Source organism: Lichenostomus cassidix, chromosome 8, assembly GCF_008360975.1.
Source record: "Lichenostomus cassidix isolate B80296 chromosome 8, HeHo_3.0, whole genome shotgun sequence".
NCBI classification, from domain to species: Eukaryota; Metazoa; Chordata; class Aves; order Passeriformes; family Meliphagidae; genus Lichenostomus; species Lichenostomus cassidix.
Window position 1 is genome coordinate 16,703,239 of NC_139489.1, and position 24,423 is coordinate 16,727,661.

General features: G+C 39.9%; 1 protein-coding gene across 4 annotated transcripts in view; it reads left to right on the forward strand.

The window, feature by feature from the left end:
- The first annotated feature begins 3,727 nt into the window (after positions 1-3,727).
- SLC44A3 (solute carrier family 44 member 3) overlaps positions 3,728-24,423 on the forward strand; it is a 41,750-nt gene continuing 21,054 nt past the window's right edge. The window contains exons 1-11 of one of the 4 annotated variants that reach the window (XM_085068121.1): positions 3,728-3,850; positions 5,410-5,452; positions 6,292-6,396; positions 8,868-9,010; positions 9,455-9,591; positions 10,834-10,927; positions 12,276-12,445; positions 13,006-13,095; positions 13,727-13,851; positions 15,523-15,709; positions 23,735-23,900. In XM_085068121.1, coding sequence (XP_084924247.1) covers positions 8,868-9,010; positions 9,455-9,591; positions 10,834-10,927; positions 12,276-12,445; positions 13,006-13,095; positions 13,727-13,851; positions 15,523-15,709; positions 23,735-23,900 — 1,112 coding nt within the window. In that variant the 5' untranslated portion in view covers positions 3,728-3,850; positions 5,410-5,452; positions 6,292-6,396. Of the gene's footprint in view, positions 3,851-5,409; positions 5,453-5,939; positions 6,079-6,291; positions 6,397-8,867; positions 9,011-9,454; positions 9,592-10,833; positions 10,928-12,275; positions 12,446-13,005; positions 13,096-13,726; positions 13,852-15,522; positions 15,710-23,734; positions 23,901-24,423 lie in introns of those variants that run through there. The other 3 variants (XM_085068120.1, XM_085068118.1, XM_085068119.1) reach the window with 3 other exon arrangements.

The following is a 24,423-nucleotide window of genomic DNA, read 5'->3' on the forward strand; positions in this document are numbered from 1 at the left end:
TTACGTCCTTCTTCTGTTTACACAATTTACAGAACAAGCCATCCCTCCCCAACCTTACGAATCCACAGCTTTCCCTTTTCAATTTCTGTGAAACTCAAGCTATTCTCTTCCCTATCTTTTTGAGGGGATGTTGTGAAGAGCAGTATTACTTGTCTGTTCTCTGTATTGAGACACTCAGATGTACTGGCAAGTCTACTCTTTGGACCAGAGAGGGACATTAACAGTCCTGAAGCACAGAAGTAGTTCCAGTTCAAGCTCTTTCACCTTATGATACCCACGCCATTTACCGGTCAGAACCCTGAGTACATTTAATTCTGATTTCCAACAAAGGTACAGCTCTAGACTTGTCTGGCTTGGTATGTAATGTACCCTGTGATCTTGAAACATTGAACTTCTTGCTCTATTCTAAAATCTTGAAATGAGTCACCTCTAAAGTTTATTATCAAGTTCAGCTCAGCAAACACTTTCCTAGGGTCAGGCTGTACTCTAGGTTGTGTATTGATGGGAATGAAAGGTCTCTTTGTGCAGACCTCTGCATGCTTGTGTGGAAAGTGGAACAAATTAACTGTGGTATTACACTCCTTCCTTGAATGATTTATATGTTTAGTAAATCACAGGAGGGAAATGTGGTTTGTGTCAGTAATCTGAAACTATAGAGGCAGTAAGACGTGCACACTTCATTCTTCTAGACCCCTGGATAATCTACTCAATAATCATTATCTTGAAATAAAAATAGAACTTCTCAGTGCATTGGAGATACCCAGAAGTATTTGGTTAATTAATTTGGTTATTAATTTGTTAAATTCAAGTGAAGAAGGCTGAGAAGTGATGCATCTCAAAAATCATCGGATTGCTAGGAAAAAATATTGCTTATTTTATCTTCTGTGCATTTTCATCATTACATGCATAACTGCGTATTTAAACAGTCCAGCTGTAAATATACTATCAGGTGGAGTATTCTAGATGCACAAACAGAAAAGCTAACATGGAGCATCATAAAGAAAATAGCTCAAGTCATCAGAAGGATTGGATTCTTTACATACATAGAACAGATGTCTGCCAGTGGATCCAGTGGAACGGTGACAGTATTAGCAGGCTGACCAGAAACCTGGCAGGGTGCTTTGGGCTGTTAGCCAGGCCTGAGTCTGTTGGAGCACTCTCAGGTCAACATGGAGGATATTTACTGAAAGCAGAGGGAAGGTGATACTCTGCTAGGGAAAGGGAGTGGTAGCAGACCCAGATTCACTTGATCACTCCCCCCACTCTTAAACTTTTATGTACCTACAGGACTTGCACTATGGCTTGTTTAATCCCAACACAGCTTTCATGCTTCTCTGATCTACCCTCTTCTTCCCTGGCCAGTTTTGTGCTTCACTATACCAATTCTAACCTCACTTAGCTCTCAGGTTCCCACTTTGTTCAGTCTTCACCTCCCTTTAAGCCATTTCCTCCTGGCTCTCCGTCTCATTCACATCCAGCCCCACCCTTGTCTTGAATCCTCCATGCTGTCCTTTGCACGCCAGTCCTCCCCCCACCTCCTCTCTCTGGCTGCCATTTCCCTACTATCCTAGACTTCCATTTTACTTCAAGGCTTCTGTTTCTAGTGTCTGCTGACGCAGTCTTGGCTTTCAGTCTGTTACTGTGGCTCAACAGAGGCATAATGGCCCACTGTCTACAGCATTAGGTTAAATGCTTTCGTGATACTTTCATTTATCCCTACTGCTTCTCAGAGAGCTGCTAGGTCCTGCTTTCCTTATCAATTTGGGTATTCCTTATCAGTAGGAATCTGTTTAACAGCAATAGCCATTTCTCCTTTTTCTTTGCACTCACCTCAGGGCCCATTCTTTGTCCATTGTGCCTGCTCTCCATCAGGACAATCACTGATGTGAAGCAAAACAGTGAAAGTATGTGGCAGGTCAGAGGCACATTTCAGGATTGTCCAAACTGTCTCAGTCATGCCCAAGGTACACCATGCAGGCACAGTCTACAGATTCTTTACTATGAAACTCAGCAAGCTGACTGAGCATACCCTGTGATTTATCAAAGTGGTTTGGGTAAATATGGATGAAGTTTCTCAGATATGAGAAAAAGAAGAAAGCATATCTTTCTCCTTTTCAATTAAAAATCTCTAATCCAGATAATGTGTAAGAATTTCTTTACTACTGTCCAAGAAGGGATACCATATTGTCTGCTACTCTAATTATGTTCTTAAAGATGACTGAATAATTTGTGCAAGTATTTTCCAAAAATCTTCAGCACCTGCCATAAGAAATTTCCTACTGAATGGTTCAAGTGAGATGAAGTCATAAACACCAGGTCTTAGAAGACAAACCTGACTAACAGCTTGAACATAATACGTGGCATTATGTTCAGTTTCTGGGTGTTGCAGTTCAGGATATTCCAAGAAGCATAGCTACATACATAGAGCAGTGCCAGCCTGCTAAGCTATTGTACATAAGCAAGACCATTTGAGAGTGATGGAAATTATGCTCAGCTGCACCTTCTCTAATTAGGCAGAAAATGTTTGCTTTTGAGTTTCTCAGTTACTCTGTCCTGTTATTAAAGTAATTGTTCTCTGCTCCTTGTCTGACCCAGAAGGGGATACAGATAGGGATAGTCAGCTCACTTAACCAGTCTAGCAAGGAACTGTCATGTTTTCATTTAGTACCTTCCTATCCCAATCCACATTCCTGCTCCAGTTTTAACCAGGTAAGTTTCTTGGTAAGAAAGTTGAGCCCTACATGCAGGCAGCACCAGGACTTATTCTCATTGAATAAACACTACACCCATAAGAAATAATAAGAACTCTGTGATTAAAGCAGAGGCTTGGAGTTGGGAAGCTTGATTTCTTGTTTGATTTTCTTCTGTATATTCTGTGTGACTTGGTAAAAAAAAAAAGAGTTGAAAAATACCCATGAGATGACACTGCTGCTCATTTCAGTTGCTGATGCTGATGAATATGCCTGAAGATGCTTAAAATGTAAAATATCCTTTAAAATTACAAGTAGTGTTGTGTTGAAAGTGTAAATGTTAATCTCTCTTTTTGTGGTTCCCCAACTGCAACATACCAAGCAGGTTGAATGGTTAATGTTTTGACACACAAATAAATCACTGTTACTTCCTGGGCACTCCAAGATTGTAAATATTTTCTTTTCCTTTACAAGAAACATTACATACTTGAGAGATCAGTGAAGATTTATGAGTGAACGTGGATCCTCATGATACTGATCTCCCATGGAAGTGGCTGTAGTTCGATACAAGATTGAAATGAAGCACATTATAAAGCCAGCATCTTGTGCTTGTAGATGGGGGAACTGAGACCAAAGGCTCCAACATGGGCTTCTCACCAGAGAGAGAAAAAGCCAGTGGACACCTCTCTGGCCAAGTCCTTAGCGCACACATAAAAGGACCAGTTCTGTAATCCAGTATTCTTTTCCCATAACTCATTTTTATCTCATTTCTATTTCAACACTACAAAATGTCACTTCTATAACTCTCTGCTCCTCACTGAGTACTTGAATGACTCACCTGCCAGAACCAGGCTCTATCCTGTGAAAGTAAGACAGAAAATTCAAAATTGATCTTTTGGGCAATTTTGGGTAGGATTGGACAAATAACAAGCAAGGGGGTTTGGTATTTTATTTTGGATATGGATGTTTAAATCTCTCATCCGATCTGAGCCTTGCTTCCTGATATTTTCTTCAACTGTAGCATGAGGACTTTATTTGGGAATGCCGGCTCACCATGGTGCGAGGCTCTACACGCTCATCCCAAATGCTGAGCTGGAGCTCGAAACCGGGAGCCGAGCCCCATCTAGTGACACATGACAAAAGTACTCAGCTGCTACCAAGTAGAATAAATGTTTTATTTGATCATGTTTGAAATTCAGGGGGAAAAATTTACTACAATTAAAATATTCCATTTTTTAAAAATCGTATTATAATCATGAGTTATTTTCTATCATTTCTAAGATAATTTTTCCTAGGCTAGCTGAAGAAAAACAAGAATTGTGATTGATATTGCTCAGTAAAAGCAGGCCTCTACTGCTGATTCCAGTGTTTCTAAATAAACTTCAGTTGCTTTGATTCTGGAGTTCCATAAAAATGTTTGTTCCACTTGCTGTTCCCCCTTATTCACAATAAGAATGCAACACAAAACTTTAGGAGGATCATTCAAAAAGTGCCAGATCAACAGCAAAATATTAGCATGTGATGACAGCAAGTCATCAGATTCTAATATAGGCCTTCATCACTGGCATTGTTCTTCAAGATGATTTTTCTTAATCAGATAATGATTGTGTCTCAGAATACTCTTTGTATCTAGGTTAAAGGTTATTAATGATTTTGGTTATTTTTCTTGATGAAAAAATTGAACTTCTCTTATAAAAAAAGGTTATGTTTCATGTGAAATTTCACATCTGTATTTCAAGGGAAAATGGCTTTTTCCACATATTTTTAAAGTGCAACCACACAAAGTGAAGGAAAAGCTGTTTTCTCTCTTTGGCCTTTATAAGCACAAAACTACCCTCTCAGTTTTGGAATTTTATTCTAATTTTCACCTAAATTATGAAATCTCCAAACAAATTGAAAGCTAATGAGTGCTAAAAGACAGAATGCTGATAAAGACAAGAACTATGAGCTGGCTGGAAACTAAATGGTTTAATAAATCCTTTGCACAGTAGAATTTTTAGAAATCTTTCCAGCTGTATTTTCTCAGAACCACTTCTTGGGAGGGTGTGTGTGTATGTAAATTTAAATCAGAATTGTACTGAGTTCTGTTTTTACTGAGTTTTACTGTTAAATCAGTAAAAATGTCAATTTCAGAAACATTGTATCCCTTAACCTTTTGGAAAAAAAAAGTAGTTATTTTCAGTGAGCTTGGAAAGACCCTGAAGTGCTCTGGGGAAGAGCTTAATTCCTTTTTTCTAAAAAATCCCAATTTCTGGTATTATCTATTTATTTCCATTTATGCTAGTTTGTCACCAAGGTTTCATACTGCATTTTCTCTGGAGAACTGTAATATGTTGGATTTGTTTTGCTTTTTTTTTCTAGACAAGACCAGCCTAGTGCTCTGTCTCCTGTACAAGATGGACCAATTCTTAGAGAGTTTTGCAAAACAGTTTCCATTTAATTCAATTTTATTACAGTTACAGATGATGTGTTACTTCTTAAAGAGGACATTTATTTGTTCCACTGACTGTCAGAAAGAGGACAAAACCATACTTTTAATATCCTTTCAGTTTGTAATTTTCTCTAGATTATTGAGCTGAATTTAGTGAATGTAGAGCTAAAACGCAACAGAGACAGCAGAGAGAAAACACGTTATTAAAAGTCGCTAATAATTCCCACATTCCTTGGTCATCTGAGTTACAAGGATTAACCTAATTCAGTGTTATTCCGGTTATTGCAGGTTATTCCTGTACATGCAACATTCATATGGACATCTATGAGAGGTATGTATAGCCAACACAGCATGTCAGCGATGTAACTGTGCAAACAACAACCAAACAGAAGCTGAAAAGGATCTGTGACTGATTGTGTATTGATAATGCAGCCAGCGGGCTTTACAGGACGGAACAGCCCCCATTTGTGCTGGCAGTAACAAATTTTCAGTTATTCCCAGAAATAAACTAATGAATGTAATGAAATGAAATGTAAACCTCCCACCCTGGCCGGGAGCCCTGTGTAAACCTACGGCTGCGGCGGAGCTACCGCGGCCCCGCCGGGACCCCCGAGAGTGCGGGGCGAATGCCGGCCCCGAGCTGCGGGCCCCGAGTGCCTGTGCCAGGAGCCGGGCTGCGGGGCGGAGCGCCCGGGGCGGCAACGCCGCTGCCGCCCGCCCAGCGGCTCCGTGCGGAGCGGCCGGGACGGGCCCGGCGGTGCCCGGCACAGCGGCGGGCGGAGCCGCCGGAGATGCCACCGCCCGGCCGGGGCGCCCCGCCCGGCCCGGCCCTGTGGCGCTGGAGCCGAGCCCTGGGCAGCGTCGCCCCGCCGAGCCGGCTGCGCCCCGGGCCCTCCCACCCCCGCGGAGCACGGCGCGGCGAGCGCGGCCATGGAGCGGCGCGGGGGGCGGCGGCAGGTGAGCGCCGGGCCGGAGCGTGGCCGGGACAGCGGCGGGGTGGGCAGAGCGGAGCGTGCGGGGGCAGCGCACCTCGCTGCGGCACGGGGCCGCCAGGTGCTCGGCATTGAGAGTGCGAAGTTACGCGCTTGCTGAAATCGCCACCGTTTGGAACTTGATTTGATTTCACAGGAAGTTTGTCTTGTTGTTTTCTTGAACTTTTTTTCATTTTAGGACTCTGGAGATAGTGAACTACAGGAATGGAGACCTGGAGTCATTTACAGAAAGTGCACAGACACTTTCTGGCTGCTCCTCTTCTGCCTTTTCTGGGCTGGCTTGGTCAGTACGTGCGTTTGTTTGATTTTTTTCCTGGAAGACAGAATCAGACCCAAAGTTAATGGGGTTCTGCATAGTGTTACACTAAATCTAAACTGAAATTGTCACGGGCACAGGTCCCAGGATTGCCCAGGGACAGATCTTAGCTTTGTCGTGGTGCAGTGCTTTATTGTGGTACTGTCACATTTCTAAGTTCTGCCCATATGCTTTGGATACCATGTATACACAGGGCTGTGTTATTTGGAATTTGCTTTTTTTGTAAATCAGTCCAGACTCTGACTGGACTCTTTATTCTGCTTATCGTTGTAGCCTTGGTATCTTGCAATATGTGTCCATCTGATGCTACATTAAGTCACTGTCTGTCCTGTGCTTAGAACAGCATGCAAGCTGTTGGGAACAGACTCTGTCTTTCTCAAGTGTGAGTGTGGTTTTTTTTGATGTGGGTGAGTCTACTCAGGATTGTTGTAAATACACTTTTTAATTCCATTCATAGTAAGTTTTAAAATGGAATCTAATGCAGAATATTACCTCTACATTTTGAATGCTGCATAAATGGATGGTGAACTTTGTGAGGAGGATAGGGTTTTTTACCTGCTGTCTAATCCTTAGTGCTTTGATCAGTGGAGCAAATGGCACAAATGAAACCTGTCAAATGGTAAGGATTTAGGATTTTTGTTTGGTTTCTGTCACTGTTTTTGTTGCTCAGTTTCTGTGAAGAGCTTATTGCATGCATGTATTTGTTTTCTTGTGTTTGATCTTGTTTTAAAAATATTTAAGAAAATGTAATGACACTAATTTGGTCATATAGTGAACAAATTGAAACCATATTAATAGCTCTGTGGAATTGGGTGTCATGGCCATGTATACATACACCCCTGCAGCTATTACTCTGTTACTTAACAATAGTTATGGCTTGTATCCAGCATTCTGCACTTTAAAAAAAAAAAACAAAAAAAAAAAACCCACACAGTGGACCTGTAATGCCCATCTTTAGAGGGAATACCAGAATTTTTCTGAAAGCCTGTTTCATGAGTTACCATGCCAGCTCATTTTTTGTTTTCCCTCTGAGAACATTTTAATTATTAACAAATACTTGTTATGTAAACAAACTGGATCCGGAAATGTTTTGGTATTGTAACAAATCACATCCACAAGTAGTATGTCAGCTTGAATTGTGGAGTCTCTACAAAGATGTCCATGTTGAGACAGCAGTAATATGCAGTCATAATTTTAAAAAATTACTTAACTAGTTAAGACTGCAAAATAAGAGTCTACTATAAGCAAAAACGGGACTGGCCTGAGGACTAAAGAAGCACATCTTTGTGTGAGACTCGGTTTTTGCCCAGATCCAATCTTTAGTCACAAAGTATTAAAAGTAGAAAAACAAATAAAAGCTCTAAACCTTAAGTTAGAAAGCAGTTGTGCTTGATCTGATGTGAGCAATCTGTCTCCAGCACAGCCAATATTCAATCATGTCCATTCAAAGTAGTAGTGGTTAATGTGGGACTGAGAAGTCTTGCTGCTGCCAGCAATAGGCACATAGCCACAGAGCTTAGTGATTGTCCTTGGTGTGTGTGAGATGTGCCTTGCACCCCATAGGACAGAGGAGAAGATTGGATCACTGAGTTCTTCAGTAGCTGGAGTGCTGTTAATAAGCCTTTGGGTAAAGTAGTGCTCAGGACTTCACCAGTTTCACAGAAGAATTGCTGCTTCTTGGCACTTGCAAAGTTTCTTTCCAAGGATTATTTTGGCCCTTACAGGGCACAGGAGGGTTTAAGCTGCATTCCTAGACAAGGTGTTTTATTTTGACTAAGGATTGCTGCTACTTGGCCAGCAGAGGTACTTAGATGCCCCTGGGGTTTACAGAGAGATGATCTACTGGGACTTTGATCTAACAGCAGAACAACTAAAAGGTCAGGGCAGTGTCACCTAAGTGTGCAGTGTGGCTCTCTCCAGGCTTTTCCCGTGTGTTAAAAAGTGCCCCTTCCTGAAATTTCAGGTGACTTGCATTTTGATTACACTTTGTGTTTAAAAATACCTCTGATTAAATTCACTAGCAGCTTCAAGGGCTCATTATGACAGCAGATATATTGCCCAAATGTTTCATGAAGGTCACCCTGTAAAATGAGATGCAGTGAGCACAGGAAAAATCACCATTTGAGTGATCTTGCCTAGTGACATAGATGAACTTCACTAGGGACAGTGTTTAGCACCTTACTAATGTTTTCCTCTTGTTTTAATCAGGACCTCTATCTTTCTTCTCCTGTGTTGCTCTGCTTAATTTATATACTTTCAACAGCAGATAAAGGGCTAAACTGCCTATATGACTTACTCTGGCCTTATGCAGAGGCGTGAATGTCAGATGTAGCTGTTTGCATCCACAAAACAAAAATGTATGACTTAAAAGAAGTATTTATTGACTGGGAAGGAAAAGCTGTCTTAATATGCTTTCACATTAAAAAATATGTTAACAGATGTTTATAGGTGGCTATGCTGTGGTGGCTGGTTCTGCAGAAAGACTTGTGCTTGGATATGACAGCTTTGGGAACATATGTGGTCGGAAGAACACTCCTGTTGAAGGGGCAAATCTTTCTGGATTGGACATGACTAATAAAAAGTAAGTACATCAGATAATGCCTAAAAAAATCAAGCATTTGGGAACTTAGTAAAATATGCATCTTCTAGTTGTCAGTCATATACCTCTGTGTATCTGTACGTTGTATTGAAAGGCAAAAAAGGTGGGAATGGTGCAGAAGAGTGAGTGAAATTTAAAAGTCAAGATAGAATTTGAAAATGGGCTGCATTGTTATGCTTTATGAAGCCTTCTTCTTAAAGAGAATCTTAAATGGGACTTCAGCCAAACAGGCAGTCATTCTATATGTCAAATCTTTGTACTTAAGGAATTTGCATGTTGAAGTTCCCAGTCATTCCACTGACTCCTTTGGAAAAAGTTGCATTTGCTTTGTAGCACTTAAAAAGATGGAAAGAAGGTTCCGATTTTAAACTTATAAAAAACTAAGAAAGCTTGTTTTTTGAAAAGAGGATCTTTTTCCCTTTCTAGGTACGTGTTCTTTCTGAATTCATGCAGCCTGGAAATACAAAGCCTCAAAATCAGTTCACTTTCCTTGTGTGTGTCAAGTTGTCCACAAGAGCAGCTCAACTCTTTGGAAGATCTCCAGAGTTTTGCAAGGAATAATGGTGTGCCACAGGGAATATGAATATCTTAGTGTATCTGTAAAGTAGCTGAGCAGCTTTCACTTTGTTATTCTTAGGTTTCTTACACTAGGGAGTCATATCTTACCATTAATTGCCTGTACAGTTTATGGCAACAGAAAATAAAATGTCTTGTTTCTGCTTTATTTCAAAGCCATAGTTTCTAGAAATGTTACAGCGCTCTTATGCAAATTAGAAAGTTGTTGATTAATTCCTGCACAGTGCTGAGAAAGTGTGTAGCAGAAAACTGACTGCTGAGAATGAACTAGTGAAGTTTGGTAGGGGTGCCAGTAAGTGACCAGAGCTCATATGCTGTTTGAGAAATTTGTGCAATTGGTTCCTTTAAATTTAATTAAAACTACGATGGAATTGTTAATTCCAGGGAGACACAAGTGGTTTTATCCCTCTAGACATGAGATCCCAACGTTTGCTATTCCATTTTGTTGTAGTTTAGCCCCAGCTGGCAACTAAGTACCGTACAGCCACTCAGTTTCTAGCCAAAACCAGGACACACCTAGAAATTTTATTTGATTCTGGTATTCAAGATGAAAATGCTGTCAGAGGTAGCTATTGTGCAAAAGAGACAGCTCCAGTTTATTCATGTCCAACACGTAAATAAAATAATGTGTATCCTAAGCCTTATTTCATGGGGTATGTATAAACTTCCGACCATATGAATATTAGTGGCTATTTTACTGGAGGTCAGTATTCCATTCTTTTTTTTGTTTTGGTGTTTTGTTTGGCAGGGATTTAAATTGACAATATTTGTTTTGATTTAATTCTGGTGTAATCTGACATCATTTGGTATATATAGAAAACTGTATACACCTGTGATATGTATTTTTAGTCTAACTGAAAATAATTGCATCAAATTCCAGCTAAATTCTATGTTTTTATGTCAAGGCAGAGAGAAGTCTTGCATTTTAATTGGCTAGGACGTATCCAGCCTTTCTTTCCCAGAAGCACTGTATAATGGAACAGAGTATTATTAGCAGAGTTCCTGGTAATGTCGCACGTAGATCCCAGCACAAGTTTCTGGATACATATTCTGCAGAGGTTGCTTTAGATTTTACTTATTTGTTATTTACATTCCCACAGGAGTCTCAGGGATGATTATGGCCTGCTAAGGGATCAAACCAGAAGTGTAAACAAAACTTAGTAGTTAATGTGTTTTTCTCTCAGATTTTTACTAATCTTAAATTACTTTCTTTTCTTTTCCTTTTCTAGGTTCTTTTCTTTGTGTTTACAACCTGAATGTTTCCAGTTACACTCTAAATCCAAAGGCAGCTCAGCTTTGTCCCACACTGCCAGTTCCACCAAGGTAAGAATTACTTTACAACATCCTTGAATCAAAATAGCTTCTTACGGATTGCTACTTCCTCACACTTGGTATTTGGCTTGATGCTTCACAGTCAGGATGGTTTTGCTTTATTTATTTCTGTCTGTATCCTTACAAGTTCTTTCATGTGCCTGTAAACATGCCAGTGTCCTGTCCCACAGAATAAACAAGGACTGCATTCCCTCCATTCTTCTATCCTTTGGAGACTTTTCCCTCTCCAAATTAGGAGAAAAGCACTCCATATGAGGAACAACTTACCTCCTGCACAGACCTTTGCTGTCTCCCTCAATGCCAAGGATGTGATCCTGCGCCTTGGTGCTTATCCTAAGCCCAGAAATTTCTATAAGAATAATTTTATAGCCAGCTGGCTTGAAGCACAGATCTGTGGATGTTGCTGTCTTCATAATGTCACATTTGTGAGTCAAAATTTTCAAACCCATGATTTTAAGTTCCACTGTGTAGTGAAAATACAGCAGAGAAGTAGAATCTCCATGTTTGCAGAGCTAAGTCATCTGCTCTGAGCAGGAGAAAATGGAAGAACAAAGTGAACAGAAGAGAGAAGGAGGTACATAAAAACATTACATACAGTGGATCAGAGAGCATGTAAATTGATGAAAAAAATATGTGATGTTTCACTTATTTCTTTAACTTTCTAGGCTTTTTTCTGCTTGTAAAGGAATTCAGCAAAGTTATTAGTCTTGCACACTAATATTTCAGAGTAGAAGTATAGCTAGTTAGGGAAGTTTTTAACTGTTGATGACAAAACCTCAACTTTTTAGGTATGATTATACCTTTGACTTTTGTAGTACAGCACTGCCAAAATGGGACAAAAAAAAAAGCTGGAAGCTTGGCTGGGAGTGCCAAATAATTTTGTATAAATGTTTGGTGCCATTAATTGTGCCTTGCAAATATTGTTTTTGATGTAGCTTTTAGAATGTTTCAATATCGTAAAAACAATGCAAAATGTTTGTGATCTAGAATTATCTACAACAGTATAGGTTTACAGCTATGTTAGGATGAACTTAGTTTTTACATAAACACATGGAGCAAAGCAGGTGAAGCCAGACTAGAATGGGAATAGGAACTATGTGCTGATGGTGATTGTAGTTAATGAGATAGTTGCTAATTTTTTTCCCAAGGCTGATCTTGAATGTTTTGGTGTAGTGATACAGGCATGACACTATTAGGGGTTTATTTTGCAGATGGAACATAAAATTACCCTTTATAACAGAACTCGCTCTGTGGAGAATAGCAGGATGAATCCCTGTGGATTTTAAACTGTTTGTCCAGTAATTAATTTTTTTTACCATTTTTGTTTTTAATTTTTCAGTAAATCCTTTCCATTATTTAATCGATGTGTTCCACAACATCCTGAATGCTATTCCAAATATGCATCTGTCTTAATAAGTATGGTTAATGAAATGGATGTTTTCCATCGAATTCTGAGTGGAATATTGGCAGGAAGAGATACTGTGATAGCACTGAGTATCCTTGCACTAGGTAAGGTTACAAGTAAGAAGTGAATAATGATATTCAATTAAAAGGTGGGATTTCAAATATTTCTTGTAAGTCTATATATTTAATTCAAAAGTAGGCTTTTTTCATATTTTCTGGACAGAGTTTAAGAAAGAGGGATTGGGTTTTATCAGAAGGCATTTAATAGACTGGTGAAATGCAGCTCTGTGAATTATCAGATTCTGTGTGAAATGACATGGTTATGCACCTCTTTTGGAGGACTGTCAGAAATCATTGATGAAAAAAATGACATCAGCATGAACATTTGAACTTAAATCTTGTAGAAAATATTAATGAAAAGCTAGTAATTCCCATGGTGAAATATGACAGCTATAAGTTCCTTATTATTTAAGTTACAGGTAAATACATGTGTTTTAAATGTTAAAAGGATTGCCACCTTTACTAAATGTTACCGCTTTTGAGACTACTGCTTAAAAATAAAAGCTCAAATTCTGCAAGAACCTGAAATTTATATTTAAAATTAAAAAGGGTTAAGTTAAATGGATTGTAACACTCCTATTAAACTTACTTTATATATTTTTCAGCCTTCTCTTTGATACTGGTTTTAACCTTCAGATTCATTCAGACCCTCCTGGTCCATATTTTGATTGCACTGGTTGTATTTGGGTTGTTGTGTAAGTATATTTGCCATTTCACTGAACTGAAGGATTAGCAGCTAAACAAACAGCTATCCTTTTTTTCATGGCCATCCTCAGTAACCTTCGGCTTACATAGTCATTTCCAAGCTGAGGCCTGTCTGCCTTTTGGTGCCAAGTCTGACTATGCTGTTCCAGCTGCTGAGTGTTGGAAAGATGGTGATGTTTATTATTTTTATAGATGCCTGGAAACAACATTTCTTTTGGCAGATCCATGCAGTTAGGAAAATGCTACTGTTTCAAAGAATGCTTAGTGAACTCTTACACTGCCTGCTTTAGAAAGGGAGAACCATAGGAATGTGTCTGGCTAAAGCTTGTCATTCCATGAAACTTAGCTTTGTATCTCCACAATGAAATTACATGCCTGAGCCTTAGAATAACCTCAAGAAAACCAAATGTTCTGCTGTGGTTTTATCTCAGACTGACAGGCCACTATGTGAATTTTCTGTGTGATCACTGATACTGTGCCTCATTTTGCTAAGCAACAGAATTCCCAAGCTGAGTGTGGGTTAGGGCTGAGGGCAAGAGACTGAGGAGGGAGGCCAGAGAGGCATCAGCCTGTGAGCAACAGTGTGCACTGCCCACCCTCATGCTGTTCTTGTCTGCTCAGTTGTCTCAGGTGTTCTCTGGTGGCTCTATTATGACTACAGGAATGATCCCAGCACTGAACTGGAAACAGAAAAGGAAAACGTAAAGTTCCTACTTGGATATGCCATCTTCTCAACAATAGTTACTGTAAGTAGCATTTTGCCCTAACCAATGGCAGAGGTGTAACTTGAAAACTTGAACTACGTTGGTTCTGCAACAGTAAAAATAATTCCTAATTACTTTCAAATTGGAAAATTAGAATAAATTCTAAGATCTTCTTACATGCATTTAAATATAATCATAAATCATACAATGGTTTGGGTTGGAAGGGACCTTAAAGATCCCTGAAAATCTAGTTCTAGTACCTCCAACAAAACTACAAAAATATTTTTTTATCTTCATTGTGAGACTTGTTTGTCAGCCCTGCCACACTTCAGACCTGTAAAAACAGTGTTAGTGTTGCTGGTGTAAAAATGAAAGAATTGTGTTCCATCCCGGTTTTGTTCTGCACCAGCTCACTGGAGAATCATGTTGAATAAACACAGAGGCACTGGCTGAGTAAGAACATGAGATCTGTGGGTTCATCCCATCCTGTCAGTAGGAGAAAGAGGTGGCAGCTTTTTAGACAATGAAGGGGGCAGTGAAACACAGGCAGCAGTGTTTAGACCTCAAATTATGGGGTTAAATTATGTTTTTCTCTCATTGACCTTGTTTTACAATAGAAAATCTGAGTGTGTCTTGCAACTTCTTAAGTGATTTTTTTTTCACTCTGATGTTGCAATGTTAAAGGAGCCATTGCTCAATTTGAGGGTACAGTTAATTTGTACTTCATGAGACATTTGTCAAAGTGATTGTCCTGTTTTCTTAGAGATGAGTAAGATCCATATGGAATTTGCCAGATATGAACAGTCTAACAGTTTATAGTGACAAATATAAATGTGTCACAGATCAGATTTTTTTAAATATCCTCTATAAGTTAGGCCTCTTTATGTCTGCTGATGCTGAAGACCTAAGAAAAGGTTCCTTTGAATGCATGTGTGTTCCCCTGCAACTGACTGGTGTTTGCAGAACTGTGGCAACAATTGCTGCAGGTTATGCTTCACTTCAGAGCTGGTTGCTTCTTTCTAGAGCAGGCAAGAAGACTAGTGAAGGAACTGCCACTGGTTGTTTTATTGTTTTATAAATTCCAAACCTCCTTTTAACTGCTGTTCATAGTTCCTTGCCATATACAAAGAACTGGGGATATTGTGGGGTTTTTGACTTGGGGTTTTTTTATTGGCGGGTTGGTTTTTTTGCTTTGGGTAGACAATAATTTATTTAAAGAAGTTTTCATTTTGTGTCTGCTTTGCTTCCATACATACATAGCTCTCAAACTAGTTTGGTTGTGGACTGCAGGAAAGGACTGGTTCTCCTTGTGAAAGTGAAAGTGAAAGTGAACAGTGGCAAGCTGACCTGAGTAGAAAGAAAGTTTAAAAGTTCATGACATGCAGGGTATGTGAAAGCAATGTGTAATGTACATTTATGTTTGCTGTAAAGCAAAACAGACTGTTTCCATTAGATGAATTAAAGTTTTATTAATCCTATTTTGTTTAAAAAAACTAGCATCAATTATTTCAGAGAACCAGATTTTAATCCGCAGGCTCTTTGAGAACGTAGGCAGTCTCTCAGGAAGATTTTGCAATGTGTAGTAAGATTGTATAAATTGCTTTGCTGTCATGTCTTTGTGAAATCTGTATCCTCTGATCCCACAATTGACAACTATGATAGTTTTCTTGAGGTAAAACCCACAACAATTTGTCTTTTTATTTCCTGTGACAGGTTGTTCTGCTTTTCCTCATATTTGTACTAAGAAAGAGGCTTCAATTTGCTGTACAGCTCTTTCAAATTGTTGGTAAAATCATTGGCAGAATTCCTTTCCTCCTGTTCCAACCACTCTGGACCTTTCTGATTCTCATTGTGTTTTGGGTGTTTTGGGTTGCTGTACTGCTTAGCTTAGGAACTGCAGGTAAGTCTATTCTTCTCATGTTTTTGACTGAGCGCTCTCCATTTCCTAAGTTCTCTTCTTAAATGTGGGACCTCTTGGTGTGGGTGTACAAAACGTGGGGTAGTATTGTTACACAGCTATTTGTTCCTTTCACACTTGGAGTCTTCTACATTGCCATTTTGCTTCCATGTATGGACAGATATGAGTTTTGTTCTTTCTCATTTATTTGTTAATAGATTGTGGTAGATACAGTTTATGTTTGGTGTACTTAAATGAAGAAAGTAACAGGAAGGAGGAAACAGCCTTTAGTGCAATTGATGCAAAATAAGAGAATGTTTGTCTCCTCTGACTATAAACAATGTTGAATTGTCATGGAGGCAGAATGTTGCTTCAGAGCAGTAGTTCAGTGACAATTGCTATCATTTCGACTAGTGCAACAGTATTTGGATTAATCCAATGGTTCTTGCAGTTGTAGAGGAGGTGCTCTGTGGAAAGAGTAAAGCACTATGAAAGATCTGTCAGAACTGATTTTCAGCATGGAAATGGTATTACTGAGGGATATACCACTGTAACATCTGTCAAGGATTGAATCAGGCTAATTTGGATGCTGTCCCTTGAGCCAGCACTATTCCATCCAATTGAAAGATCGGTTGTCCTTCTGTGGGACATCACCCAAAGAAGTGAAGCCAAGCCCTGTGTAACTCTGGGGATAACTCCTCATGTAGACATCAGCCTCTGTCCATGAAAAGCATTATGATTTCGGTGTTTGTAATTTTTAATTTTAAATTTCTAGAGCCACTGTTAGGAGCCAATTGTTATCCTTTGGGTTGAAGCTGATATTGAATTGATGTGGACAGAGACCATTGTTTATGGATTTTCTCTTTTCTGAAACTTGGCAGTGATTTCTGTGTGGAAAATCAAATGCAGCCTAATTCTTCAAATGCTTGTGTGTTACTGTTTTGTGTTTTCACCACCCCTTGAGACAGCGGCTGCAGTAACTCCTTAGTACAGGCTCACAGATTCCTGCTAGGCAAGGAAAGCCTCCAGCCTTTCCATAGCTGAGCCCATTGGGCAAAGCTGGCTGTATTCCCTGCCTCCATGAATCAGGTACTTCACTCCTCTTCCATCCCAACTGCTTCCATCTCACTTGATTCCGGCTCTTTACAAGACCTAATTCACTACTAACGTGAGAATCTGTCTGAGTCCCTGCTGGCATTGCAAATCACACCCATTGCTTAGGCTAGACTGGGATCTGTTTCCATCCAGCTTTCATCGGAGAGTTGTGCGGATTTGCAAGTCTCTGTTTCTGCTGCCTTTTCCTGAGTAACTCATGTCTGTCAGGAATGGCTGCTTGAAGCAGCTGATAGCCTGCTTCTCCTACAAGAGGGTCAGACCTAGCACGGCCAAATGTCCAACCTGCAGTCTCTTTGTGAATTTTTCCTGCTCACTGAATAGTCAAGCTGATGCACTTTCCTTTAGAGGTCACAGATATTCCTTCTCCACACTCCTTTGCATTAGGTTTTCCCAATACAGAAGCAGCATTGTGTGCTGGACACAACACACAACAGTGTTGTTGTTAGTTTTTTGGCAAAATCTGTATACCATTTATGTACAGATCAGATAGGCAGCAGTAATTCTGCAACTGGCCTTGTGGGATACCTTCTCACTGCTTCAGACCAGACTTTATAGAAAGGAGCATCTCCCAAGCTATCAACCAACTGTTCATTTCATGCACCTGCTTGGATCAGATACAATTTAAGATAAACATTAACTGCAGTAAATTTAGTAACAGAACAATAAAATTAATTATAACATACAGATTTTCTAAATATATAATTAACAAGAGCTATTAGAGGAAATATCAGATCCTTGATGTTAAAATCAAGCTGACAATCTTAACATGTACACATAAGGATGTAAAGCTTGCCCTTGTTATATAAAAATTTATAAAATGCCAGCTGAGTCTCTTGTATTCAAAAGCTTTTGGAAATGCAGCAGGCATTAGAAGAGTAGACATATTTTAGCTCATGTGACAGAAAAAGCTTGATTATGAGAGCAGGTGGGGAACCAGTTGGGTATTTTCTGGATGCTTTTACAGACTTTGCAGGAAAATAGAGGCTTGCACATTATATCTAGAAGCAAATTCCATATATATTTGCAGGGGAGTAAAACCCAGTGAAAACTGCTTTTGAGAGACTTTTAATGCTTTTTCCATGTTGTGCCATTTTCCTTCATTGGTTATCTTCTCTGTTTCCTGCTAGGCATTTTCATTCAACTTTTTTTTTCTCTGCCTTTTTGGGGAGTAAGATTCAAACAGTTTATGGCCTGCTGTTACATTCATAGTGCAGCACACAACACCTGAATCAAAGGTATTTTATGTTTCGTCTGCTCCCTAGCTTAATAGGAATGCTGTTGTTTCCAGCAAGTGATGCAAACAGTACAGTACAGAGGGCAGCATAAGCTTGCTGCACAGCAGAGAGATGACAAAGTTTCAGTTCTGAAAGAATTGACTTTTTTCAGATTCAGCATAAGAAGCCAGGTCATTTCCAGTCTCTTAACTGTCACTATATTGCTCATATGAGCAATTCAGTAAAATAAAGGCTATGACTGAGATATTCTGGCAGGCTATTTTTAGTGCAGATGTCAGCCCTTCTAAGATCTTCCCGTTAGAAGCATGTTAATGTTTAGAAGAGTACGTGCTTTGATAAATAATCCGAATCACTTCTAAGTGAAAAACCAAAGCATAAATGCAGATGTAAAAATGCCCCTCAGTATTCTCTGATCTCTCCGGGTAAGTTCGGCGGTGCGCCTCTTCCGGGCTGTGTTGATGATGACAGTTTTTGCGGCGCTGTCGAAGCGCTGTTGTTTGTCGCTGTCTGTCGCTGTCTGTCGCCGTCTGTCGCTGTCTGTCGCTGTTTGTCGCTGTCTGTCGCCGTCTGTCGCCGTCTGTCGCTGTCTGTCGCTGTCTGTCGCTGTCTGTCGCTGTCTGTCGCTGTCTGTCGCCGTTTGTCGCCGTTTGTCGCTATCTGTCGCTGTCTGTCGCTGTCTGTCGCTGTTTGTCGCTGTCTGTCGCTGTTTGTCGCTGTCTGTCGCTATCTGTCGCGGTGCTCCCGCTCCCGCCGAGCCCCGGCCGGGCCCGCAGCGCTGCCCGTGGCCGGCAGGGGGCGCGGCAGCGGCGCGGGAAGCTCCCCAGGCCGCGGGCTGCTCCCGGCACGGGGTGGGAAACTGCCGGAGAAACGCCCGGAGAAATTCGGGAACAAAGGCCGGCTGAGCCCCTCAGTAGCCCGGAGAAATGGCACTGGGCTGTCCGAGCCAGCCCTCAGGCTGAGGAGAGCCGTACACCGACAGCAGGTCGGTGTCAGCAGGATAGCTGTTGGAACTTCCAGTCCCTTACTCTGCCTTAGATTTGTTTTGTAAGTCAAAACTTGGACGATGAACAGTAAGCGAGATTTGGTATTGAGAATATTCCCTCAGATTGTGTTTCAGATTTTCAACCCAAATGTGAGTCCTCTGAAATGCTGGCTGTTAAAGCAACTCACCGTAAGATAGGCTGGGGGTTGTTCTGCTGTTCAGGACGACTCGTACTCACACACCTTGTGGGGACAAATGCATGCAGTACTGTATGGTTAATAATGCGCTGACTGGACACCTTTGTATTATTGATCAGTTTTCTACAATTGTCCTGTAAGTGGAAGACATTTCTTTTGATTTTGAGTCTTGGGGACTTTCTGCACCACTTAAGAGTACTTCTCTGCAAATCTAAAAAGATATGATTTCTCTTACAGAGCAATTTGTTTTCTTCACTGACAAATAGTTGCCCATCTAGGATTCAGCTTCTAAAATATAGGTGGTGATTTTCTTGGGTTTGGCACTTTGACATTTTTGTCTCACAAATATATTTTCTGGGGCTGTGCAGAATGTATTTTAAATGCAAATAAACCAAGAAAGCTGAAAAAATGAAATGTTTACAAAGATACTAGTGTTTTGTCTGATACAAAGATATGGGGAAATGAAATTGGCTTGCTGCTGTGCTGCACCTGTTCTTAACATTTTCCTTGAATCTGCACTAGTTATATTTATGGTGTCTCTGCATCTTAACAGTTCTGGAACAGTTGATCCTCACTTCAGCTGTGGTGCACCTGATCATTATGCCACCATGCAGGCACCTTATTTACATCTCCTCCAAAAGTTAGTGTTACTGTGAGAAAAAGCTTAACTTCTTGGGAGCTATAGAAAGCTATAGCCTGCACTTGAAAGGTACTTACGCACATGACTAATTTGAAACACATGGATAATCCTATTAAAGTCAGTGGGACTACTTATGCATTTTAAGGTAGACATCTGCCTAAGTACCTTGGTAATTCAGAATCTGTAAGAGCAGCAGAGACTGAGTGAATTCCAGACCTAGAAAACTAGGAGAAATGCCAAGACTTCGTGAGACTTTAGGCAGCACAAGCAGTGGCACCAGTTAGAACCATTAGCTGGCTAAGAATGGAATTCTGCTGTTCTTTGGAAAAGCTGGTATGTCTTAGGGATACTGAGTTTTATTGTTTGCTAATTTGTGGATATTTCACAGCAGAACTGTAGTGGTCATGTGGCACAGCAGAGCATGCCTTTCAGCTTTCCAACATGCAGGAGCTGTGAGTGTCCACATGGCATGAATATTGTGCATGTAGGATGAGAAGGTGGTGAGTATTTTGTGTGATGAAGGTGCATCCTACAGGCAAATGAGCAGCAGAACTGCCCCATAAAGCTGTGCAGTAGCAAAATGAGCAAAAAATGTATTTCCTGCAGGGGCCTTAACATTCCAATTACTGTCAGGTAGCTTAGCTGTAAGTACCTTTACCTGAAAAAACACTAAATAAGATAATCCGATAAATTCTGTTGCAGGAAGCACTAAGATTCAGCATATGATGCCAGAAACTTTCCTCAATTAGCACTGCAGGGGAGGGGCACAACATATTTTCATGTTAACAGGAACTGATAAACAGGCTGTCAGTATTTTCTTCTCAGTGGTTCTTTGTTTGTCATAAGGAAATTGCTGGACTAAACTTCCAAGGAATTTTTGTCTCTTACACCAGCCAACTGCTGCAGGCATCAGCAAAACTTCCCAGCAGCACTTACTGAGTAAGAACATCTGACCTAATCTGGAAGTCCCAAAATGTTGCTGAAGGTACTGCATGCACCCACCACTGCCTGGTGCCTCATTGCACTGCTGTGCTGGCTGACAGAGCAGCACTGGGCTGAGAGTCCCAGGGAGAAACTCTCCTGAGTTCTGCTGCAAACACTTGTGCCTGTTCGCATTGTTAACATCACTTCTTTTGAAGTATTGGCAGCAGATCAACACTTGTACTGATCAAAGGCTTCCAGATTCAGTGATTCAGCTGTAAGGACTTCAGTTCTTTACCTACTTGTTAACGTTATCACTAAGAGTGTATGGTACACTGGAAAGATTCATGATTGTGTAGTTGGAGAAAAATATTCTGTTGACAGATTAAACTGTATTTCAGGGCTTTGTTGAAAAAGTTTAGTTTGTGTGAACAGATAGATCATAGTGCAGTGATGAGGAAAATGGCATGTACTTTACTCGACAGGGTACCTAGGATAGCTTTAAAGTTTATCTGAGCTACTGACATAGAAAAATGGCATTGCATGTAGTTCTGTTGACAAAATTATGCATGTCTGGTAGGCCCAGAAGACAGGGAATCAGACATGGATGTTTACACTGGTAAACAGACTTCTGTGAAGTAGCAAAAATAGTTTAGCATACCTGACCAGCAGAGTGATCAAAGGTGAACTCGCAGGTGGTGCTGCCTGATTTCTGTGCAGCTGAGTACAGCACTGTGCACATGTACATGAGTAGGGTTGGCCAGGAAAGACAAAGCCATTACAGTTGTTACTGCAGGTGGTTATTTCAGTAGGCTGGTACAAAGCAAACAGAATTAGCTTGCCATATGTACATTTATCAGTCTTCATGACAACACTACAGAAAGAAAGCCTGAAAAGGCTTATTTTGGAAAAAGACACGTTCAGGTGGATTGTATGGTGGAAAATGTGCTTAATCCTGCTACCAAATGGCATAATGTATTTACATAAAAATGGAGAGGTGGGACACCTTATATCTCATTGATGTATTATTTGCTTAAGTTCCCTCAGTAAGGGCTATAGGATTACATTCATAATTACACTTATTATATGGATAATGAGTGCATTTGGCTAGTTATGGTGCTGTGTCCTGCAGGAAAAGGCAGTCTAGGGCCTCTGAAAGAAGTAAGAGAAATGAAAAATATCTTGAATTCAGAACTACATAATGCCTCACTTGTTTTAATGACTTAAGTAAATTATTATATCCTCAAAAACTCCCTTTAAAAACCCCCCATTTTTGCAAACTTAAAACCAGGGAGGCATGGGATGGGGAGGAATGTTGGAGAGTTTGTGAGAAGAGATCTGAGTAGTAGCATTTTCAATCCATCAAATATCTTAAACTTCATGGATTTAAACTACATTTTAATATATTGGAAGCACAACAGTATTTCTGTGAATGACCAGCCATACAGCAGTGTAGAGACCTCTGCTCAGCCAATATTGTTAACCTCTCAGAAAAGAAAATGTCTAGAACATATGTCTGTATTCACACACCCATGTAGCATTTTTTTATCCTTTCAAAGCACTTTAAAATAATGTTGCAGTTAGTATGGGGTAGATGAATATTTTTCATAATTTACAGACAAATAGACCTTGGTTCTGAAAACTTAAAAGACTTGTCTGATCCTGATGGTATTGCTGGAACAAATCTTCACTGTTCCTACTTTTAGCTGTTCTTGAGTAAGAAGTCTGCGGCTGTAGAAAAACAGGCCGGCAGTGAACCATTTCCTAGATAGCTTTGTATATGTGGTATTTTTGAACTTAAAGGTGGTGTGTTTTCCTGTAGAAGAACACAGTCATGGAATCCTTTAGGTTGGAAAAAGACCTTTAAGATCATCAAGTCCAGCTGTAAACCTACCACTGCCAAGTCCAGCAAATGAATACATGAAGTATTAAAGCTTAAGTTATATTGCTGTTCTAGCAGCAATAGCCAATTCTATGTCTCACTTTGTTATTTCTTTCATGGAGTTGGAGTAAGAAAATACTCACCTCCAGAGATTGTTTTATTTGGTGAACATATTTCTCTTTAAGGTTAATAGACTGAAGGCTTGGTAAAATAAAAAAAATAAAAAGCATGTTAGGAACCCAGAGACCTTTCACTAGGACCAAATGGTCCTAATGCCATTATCCCCTGACTAGCCTTCAGAGTCAAGTGCCATAAATAGGATTGCACAGAGAAAGGTCTGATTGTTGCAGAATATGAGCTGCCCCCACCTTTTGTGAAAAGCCATCTATTGAATACAGAATAAATTCTTTGTTAGTAACAGAAGTGAAAGGAACAATTTTAGCTTGAATAAGTTAATTTGTCCATGATCCTGGATACAGTAGTAACATTGGAGCCCATACTGGTAGTATACAGAGGTCTGCTCTTTATTTCCCCACAGAGTGGCCACGTTTATGTGCCTGTATTTTGCACAAAGATTGTGAAGTATAGAGAATAGAAAACTAGTGGCCATGGTTCTTATTAGTAATAGCAATTAAAATATTTGTTTTGTTTTGTTGCAACAGTATGTTGTGTATCCTTAATATTTTTCTGCAGTCTTTCTCTTTTGCTTCTTATAAAAAACCCCTAAAGCATTTTGTAATTATGAATTTTTTTCAAATTCTAATAACAAAAATTAAGATTTCATTTCCTTCTGAACTATTTGATTACTCAAGTCTTGAGTAATGTCTTCTTAGAAATCTTTACTAATATGTAGCTTTCCTCTTTTCTTTATTGCTAGCTGTCTCTCAATTCCAATTTAAACACAATCTTTTGCTTTTTGTAAGATTTTGTTTTTCAAGAAATTAAGAGAATGGGCACAGAAGCACTTCCATGTACTTCTTTGTCCCCATCCCCCCTCCCCTTTCCCCCTTTGTCTGGCATGTTTTAATAATACAGTGGTGTAATCCCAACTTCAGGTACTGCACAGTCCACTTCAGGAGGACAAGTAGAATACAGAGCTCTGTCTGGAATTTGCTACATGGCATGGTATCATTTCGTTGGCCTTATCTGGACTAGTGAATTCATTCTTGCCTGTCAGCAAATGGTGATTGCTGAGGCAGTGGTTACTTGTTATTTCAACAGGTGAGTGCAGAATTGTCCCTTGGTAGTTTTGGGGATTTTCAAGCATTTACTTCCAATCTTTTTCTAGGAAAAATAGTCTCCAATAGTCTGCAATTTATGTCAATACCAGAATCCAATTTACTATAAAATAATGTTGCTTATTGCAAGATCTTGAGTGAGATTTTACAATGTGTGTGATATTAATGTGACTCACCGCTATTGCTGGGGATGCTGGGCCAAACTGAGCCTTGGTAAAGCTATTACAGCTCACTTGACTCTGGGGGAATTACCATTCAGAAGGCACAGGCTGCATTTGATCCTTTTCCAGGAGACTGCATTAGCTCCAAATGAGAAGCAATATATAGTTCCTTGGTAATTTCATGTATTCATGGACAGTTTGACCTCTTTGTAAGTGTTCATCCCTGCTCTGGATTTCCATTTGTTCTGACTGCATAACTGCCTGGTCTAACGCTTTTTTTTTTCATTCTGTGCAGACATTTTCAGTTAAATATAAATGCTTTACCACTGTAAAGTATTTAGACAT